Source organism: Lethenteron reissneri, chromosome 51 (genome assembly GCF_015708825.2).
Source record: "Lethenteron reissneri isolate LAM-NWPU_2019-01 chromosome 51, ASM1570882v1, whole genome shotgun sequence".
In the NCBI taxonomy this organism is placed as follows: domain Eukaryota; kingdom Metazoa; phylum Chordata; class Hyperoartia; order Petromyzontiformes; family Petromyzontidae; genus Lethenteron; species Lethenteron reissneri.
The window spans coordinates 7,728,317-7,735,715 of NC_083829.1; the positions used below are offsets into that span (position 1 = coordinate 7,728,317).

The 7,399-nt window shown below is 53.0% G+C and overlaps 1 protein-coding gene across 1 annotated transcript in view; it reads right to left on the bottom strand.

The window, feature by feature from the left end:
- Window positions 1-3,185: 3,185 nt before the first annotated feature.
- The window catches only part of MCM2 (minichromosome maintenance complex component 2), a 15,297-nt gene continuing 11,083 nt past the window's right edge, over window positions 3,186-7,399 (bottom strand). The window contains exons 2-10 of the mRNA XM_061572889.1: window positions 7,156-7,347; window positions 6,821-6,914; window positions 6,169-6,419; window positions 5,803-5,929; window positions 5,541-5,653; window positions 5,015-5,266; window positions 4,696-4,878; window positions 4,171-4,344; window positions 3,186-3,700 (exon numbers count right to left, since the gene is read on the bottom strand). Of these exons, the coding sequence (XP_061428873.1) occupies window positions 3,590-3,700; window positions 4,171-4,344; window positions 4,696-4,878; window positions 5,015-5,266; window positions 5,541-5,653; window positions 5,803-5,929; window positions 6,169-6,419; window positions 6,821-6,914; window positions 7,156-7,347 (1,497 nt within the window). The 3' untranslated portion in view covers window positions 3,186-3,589. The remainder of the gene's footprint in view (window positions 3,701-4,170; window positions 4,345-4,695; window positions 4,879-5,014; window positions 5,267-5,540; window positions 5,654-5,802; window positions 5,930-6,168; window positions 6,420-6,820; window positions 6,915-7,155; window positions 7,348-7,399) is intronic.

Genomic DNA, 7,399 nt, shown 5'->3' on the forward strand with positions numbered 1-7,399 from the left:
TGTAAATGTTGTGGCTTGGCTCTCCAACACACAACCGGTTCGTGCTATACTAGTATACTACACTATACAGTACACTACTATACACTACACTACTATACACTACACTACTATACACTACACTACTATACACTACACTACTATACACTACACTACTATACACTACACTACTATACACTACACTACTATACACTACACTACTATACACTACACTACTATACACTACACTACTATACACTACACTACTATACACTACACTACTATACACTACACTACTATACACTACACTACTATACACTACACTACTATACACTACACTACTATACACTACACTACTATACACTACACTACTATACACTACACTACTATACACTACACTACTATACACTACACTACTATACACTACACTACTATACACTACACTACTATACACTACAATACTATACACTACACTACTATACACTACACTACTATACACTACACTACTATACACTACACTACTATACACTACACTACTATACACTACACTACTATACACTACACTACTATACACTACACTACTATACACTACACTACTACACTACACTACTATACACTACACTACTATACACTACACTACTATACACTACACTACTATACACTACACTACTATACACTACACTACTATACACTACACTACTATACACTACACTACTATACACTACACTACTATACACTACACTACTATACACTACACTACTATACACTACACTACTATACACTACACTACTATACACTACACTACTATACACTACACTACTATACACTACACTACTATACACTACACTACTATACACCACTATACACTACACACCACTATACACTACACTACTATACACCACTATACACACTATACACTACTATACACTCCACTATATACTATACCATACACTATACACTACACTACTATACACTACACTACTATACACCACTATGCACTACACTAGTGCTGTACTCGTGACGAATTAGCCACGTTCTGTTTACGTGACAATCCTTACTAGTTGGCTGGGTTTTAACGACTCATTTATATATTTCCGCGATCTAACCCAAAAACCTCTATTATGGATGATATTGGTCGCGAAAGCCTGCTACGTGTTAAACTCCCTCGCCACAGCCGAACGCAGCGATTTGACGTTTCGCAGGAAACCGCGCCGGCCATCACAAGGACAGCATCAATTCGAGCTACAAAGCTGTCTCAACTCTGCAGGTGATCGAGAGAGCTTGCTCTGTTACGACCACTCAACACCGTAGCCATGGAGTCAACATTGGGGGGGGGGGGGCAAATCTTCCAGGGGATCTGAGGGTCCCCCCCCAGAAAAAATATAAAATTTTGAAAACTAATACGTAGCCAGCCGTGCTAATCGGAAGTGTGTGGGGAGGGGGACACAACAAATGAAACACAAAAAGGCGGTTCTAAAGAAGTGAATTTTAAACGTAGAGTTGTGAGTTGACAATCGCTCACCCACCCACCACCGCCAAGCGAAGCTCATTTATAATTATAATCCGCGCGCCGTTAAACGCTCACACGCCACGTGGCTATTTAATTCGCTTGGCTGTGCCTGGTGGTGGCGGGCTCGCTCGTGAGGACTGCTACGCCCCGAGGGGGGTGACTGGTAGCGAGCGGAGGGGTGCTCACGACAAATTAAAACATTTCAGATTGCGTCATCCTCAGCCAAGAAAAAATTAACCCGTAAAAACAAAGTTTTTCACTATAAATCCTTAATATGCGTGGCGGCTAGAGTCCTCTCGTCCTCTGGCTTGAGATGGCTGCCACCTTATGGGTCAGATGATTGCCTGCCACCATTAAGCAATTGGTAATTACATATAAAAAAATACCTAAAGTGTTATGGACATTTTTTTTCACGAAAATAAATTGTCACGCACGAGTCTGTGTGCAAAATGTCAGCTCGATTGGATCACGGGAAGTGGGTTAAAACACGACCGATAGATTTGCACGGTCGTAAGCGCGCAAGCAAGCAAGCAAGTGAACTTAATATAAAGGATTTTTTTTTAATGTATCACGAGTTGGCCCGTGGCCCCATCTCGGGCACAGCGCTACTGGGACTCTTAGCATGAATGACGCTATAAAAAAAACGTGTACGTATTATTGTGCTTTCATCTCATCTTACATAGACTATTGTCATGTCTTAACTCCCTGGCGTGGCTAATAAGGTGGTGATCAATTCGCCGCATGTTCAAAATGTGGCTGATAGAATGTTAGCCAGAACACCGCATATTAAACTAGTTTTGGCCTCCCTGCACTGGCTTCCAGTTTCACATACCAGTTTAAAATCCTATTAAGTTACAAAGCAGCGAACCATCTTGCCGCAGCCTACATCATTGACATGCTGCACCCATGTCCCCTCAAGGTCTCTAAGATGTGGGGATGCAGCTCTTCTCTGCATTCCCGGGTCGAGGTTTCGGTCTCTGGGTGACCGAGATTTTTCCCGTGGAGCTCCCAGGCTATGGAACGCTCTTCCACGAGATAGAGATTTTAAAAATGTGCCTTAAAACCAATTTATACGTTTCCGCTTATTACAATTTTAGTTAATTTCGTAAACTATTCTTGAAATGTAATTCTATTTTCATGCCGTGTCTGCTCCTGCTCTGTACAGTCCTTTGAGATCTTTGATGAAAAGCTCCTACAAAAATGTAATTATCACTAGTCACACGGCTAAGTCGATTACCCCTGTAAGACCCGCCCCTCTCCATGCCCCGCCCATTTACTCTCCCAAGCCCCGCCTGTTCAAGGCCCACCCCTGCGTTCAGACACGGGAGGGGTGCATGGCAGAGGTCGCAAACGGGTTTTGATTCCTTACCTGTACCCGGCCACACCAGGGTCGCAAACGGGTACCCGTACCAGTACCTGGCCAGGTACGGGTACCCGTTCCCTACCCGAAATGAGTGACAAACGGTTACTCACCAGTGACTCACGGCCTACCCGTACCTGGCCGCACCAGGGTCGCAAACGGCTACCCGTACCCGGCCGGGTAGCCAGGTATCGGGTAGGGTACGGGTATCGGGTACCCGGTTGCGACCTCTGCCCCTCACCCTCGTGCCTCTGGGAGCAGCTTGCAGCAAAAGTTGGAGGTGAACCTTGACATCTGCTGCACGTGCGGAGCCGACAAAATCCACTCTCAACTCGGCCATTGAGAAAACGCAGCTTTATCTCAACCTCGCGACGTCGACACACAACTCCAGCGCCGCAGCAGCAGCCGCCACACACAAATACACGCGTCCCGTGCCCTCTTAACCCCGTAGTAACACTGCGCCCATTCGCCAAGGGAGCGTTGATTGGAATTTCTCAAACTCTACTGTGCTGAGAATTTTCGCAAACGTAGTTTTCCAGAGGAGACTCTGGCTCCCGGACATGTATTTAACATCCACTTATGATTGTGCAGTTGTTCAATTTAAAATACGACAGCCACACAGCAAACACAGTGATCCCCGTGTCTGGCCCGTGTCCCTCGTCCGCAGGACACCATGGACCCCTCTGTTCCCCGTGTCCCCCCCCCCCACCCCCAGTGTCCCCTCCGTGTCCCCTCCGTGTCACTCAGAGTGGCTGGATGATGAGCTTGCGCCTCGGGTCAACAGAGAAGAGGTTGTTCTTGAAGACGTCGCTGTCATAGAACGCAGAGAGGCTGTGGATGCTGATTTGCCTCGCCTGTGGGGGGGGGACAGAAAGGGGGAGGGGGCGGAAAGGGGGGGCTCACAGGTTAGGTACTGCCACTTGGTAACCACGGTGACGCCGCTCATCCTCGCCACGGTAACATCGACATTGTTACACAGCTCATATAATGTTACCCACATTGTAGTGGCATCATCATAGTCGGTACTCCGAAATAGCCCTGCTGAGCATTACCAATGCGGAAATCATTCCCAACCTAAGCTGACGTTTCTGTCACCTGAACTTTACGATCAATGGATTTTGAAAGCAATTCGTCCGAGCTGACCTCCTTTACAGTAAAAGCACTTAAATAAATGTTGATCAGGCCTGTTGCTTTCAGGCTGTCTCTGATTTGTATTCCATTTAATTTTGGCTCAGAATATTTTTTTCTTTCTCCCATTAACAATCTGCAATGTCTGACCCCGTGAACCCCATTAACTGGTGACCCGATGACCTCGCGAGCTCACCCGGTCGGCGAGGTCCTTCTCGGGCACCTCGACGCGCTCGTGCCGGACCCCGGCGACCCCGGTGGCGCCGTAGCGGCTGCGCTGGTAGCTCAGCTGCTCGGACACGAGCTGCTTCAGGATGAAGAGCAGCAGCTCATTGTTGTCCCGACGGAACGACAGGTACCGTGAGAATGTCTGTGACGGACGCGCGAGGGACACACGCACGGGATACATGAAAAGCATGTAAACACACATGGGCACAGGTGAAGACAAGGGGAACATGCAGGGGGACATGGGAGGGGATACACAGGAACACGCGGGGGACACATACGCGGAGACACACGGCGGTTACAACAGGTGGACAACACAAGGAGAGGTGGACAGAGACAGGCGACCGGTCACAGCACTGCTCCCATTCATCCCACCCGGACCCTGCCCCTACCTGGACACTGCCCCTACCTGGACACTGCCCCTACCTGGACTCTGCTCCCACCCTTACCCTGTTCCCACCGGACCCTACTCCCATGCGGTGGCCCCTGCTCCCACCTTGCGCATGCTGCGCATGACGCTGAACTTCTGCGTGTCGATGAAGCTGTCGAGCACGACGCGGATCGCCATGTTCACGTCCTCCTCCAGCACAAAGTCGCGCAGGTGCAGGCGCGCATGCGCCTCTGCCAGCCGGATCATCGACTCGATGTGCCGCACCGTGATGGGAATGCTACCCGTCGCCTGTAGACAGGGTGGGGAAGGGGGTTCGAGGGGGCAGGGGGTTGTTTATTGGTGAATGGTGGAGTGTCGGGTGCAGAAGCAGTTGAACAAATCAACGCGTGGGTCGCTCCCCCCCCCCCCCCCCCACCAGTCTCACCATGGACTCCTTGCGCAGTTCGCTGTACATGCGCGCCACCTTGTCCTGGTCCATCTGGTTGAGCTTGGGGCGCACCTTCTCCTTGCTGTAGGTCACGTACTTGCGCAGCAGCTCCTGCGGGATGGGCTCCACACCGTACGAGTTGGGCATCGGCGCCGGCCCGGCACCGGTGGCCTCCTCGCCGCGGCGCTCGGGTCCGCCGGGGTGGTGCCGCACGTGGCTGGAAACCACGAAGCGCGCCAGCATCTCGTCCTGCATCCCCGCACACACGCGCGTGCGGACTCCGCTGTGAGTCAGGAGGTCAACGTGGCGCACGACGGGCAGTGGTGTGGCGAGCGCCACGGGCGGCCACATTCGTCGCCCCGGTGCCGAGCTTTCAAAGCCGCACTCACCTAAAGGCCGAGTCGACCTAGAGGCGGCCCAGGATCGGGTGCAGATATTCGCGATCACCGATGTCGGTGGCCGTGAGTGGGAATCGAACTTGGGTGACCGACTTCGTAGTGCCACCCCCCACCCCACCACTCACCTGCACGGGGTCAACGGTGTCGCGCACCACACACAGGATGTCGAAGCGAGACAGGATGGGCTCCGTGAGGTCAACGTTCTCCGAAAAGGTCAGCGAGGGGTCGTAGCGCCCTCCTGCACTCGCACCGCACACATACGGAGGGGGACAGCGTGACACGGGTGACGCGGGTGTCATGCGACCCTAAAAGTCATAGGATGACAGTTGACGAGGACGGGGTGAGGAGGTGGAGAAGGAAAGAAAGAGGGGAGGGCAGGCGCTGTACCGATGGGGTTGGCAGCGGCGATGATGGTGCAGCGCGCCTGCAGCGAGGTGACGATGCCGGCCTTGCTGATTGAGATGCTCTGCTGCTCCATGGCCTCGTGGATGCTCGTGCGGTCCTGATCTGTCATCTGCAAAGACCAAGATCACCCGCGTAGCCTTTAACAGACCGTTACATTCACTGTGATTGAAACAGACGGCACCACCACTGGAGTATTAACCAGGGCACCCTGCTGGATTCAAACCGCTAAGCGACAAGCGGTTAGGCATGCCACTGCCGGATCGCATCAACCTCCCGTGCTTGTCACTGCCCTACTCTCCTCTCTCCCTCTTAACCTCCACCTCTCCCTCCCCCTCCGACGTCACTCACCTTATCGAACTCGTCAATGAGACACACTCCCCGGTCAGCCAGCACAAGGGCGCCGGCCTCCAGCGTCCACTCGCGGCTCACGGGGTTGCGCTGCACGTAGGCCGTGAGGCCCACGGCGGAGGCACCCTGGCCCGTGGTGAACACCACGCGGCTCGCGGCCTTCTCCACGAACTTGAGGAACTGGGACTTGGCGGTGCCTGGGTCCCCGCACAGCAGCACGTTGATGTCCCCGCGCACCTTGTGCTTGCCGCCTGTCGGTAAGGGGTGGGGGGGCGGTAGTCCGTGTTTTTGCGCCGATTTCTATTTGCCGCCTCGTCACTGTAACGTTGTTTTACGTTGATCGTTTCAGTGACGCGAAGCTCACTCGCTCGTGCAAATAAGACTCCTCCATCCTGGTCTCTGGAATTCTCACCTGGTTACACAATTGCACTTGACTTCTCTATCTGCTACTTCCCTTGCGCTGCTCTGCTTTGTAATTCCATTAATCATGGTCTCTTTCCCCAGGCTCTTATGAGAATAATGATGTTGATCTAGCTCAATTCAAGAGACGTGTTTACGCTCAAGTCGAACTTTGACGGTGCCAACCATGATTTTAGAGGTCGGCGAGAAGGGGCTATGACGGGGGGGGCGGGGGTCATGGGGGAGGGGTCACCTGGGTTCTTGGGTACGCCCCCGAACATGGCGAGGGCGATGGCGCGCTTGATGTCCTCATGCCCATAGATGGACGGCCCCACGCTGGCAAATACCTGCGTCGTGCACACACACACTCGATGCCTTACACGCTTGTCCGCGTGTACATCTCATGTCTGTCCAACCCCCCCCTGCTGCCTGCACCTGCACGTCTCCCCGTGTCCACTTACTTACATCCACTCACAGTGGTCACGTGTCCTCAATTATCCCTGTGTTTCTATGCAACTCCCCCCATGTCTCTTCCCCCGTGTCTCCCCCACGACCCCCCCCCGTGTCTCTCCCCGCCGCGCGGCTCACCCTCTCCGCGATCCTCTCGTCGCGGCTCAGCGCAACGATGGCCCGCACGTCCTCGTCCGTGAGCATCTCGGTGGCCACCTTGTCGTCGCGGCACGTGATGTGATTGGCGAGGATGACGGTGGCGAACACGGGGAAGCCATTTGACATGTTGAGCGCGCCGTCGTAGTTGTTGTGGTAGATTCCCGTCAGCTCCTGCGGTCGTGGCGACACAGGGTGAGGGGGGGGGGTCACCATCACCGACCAC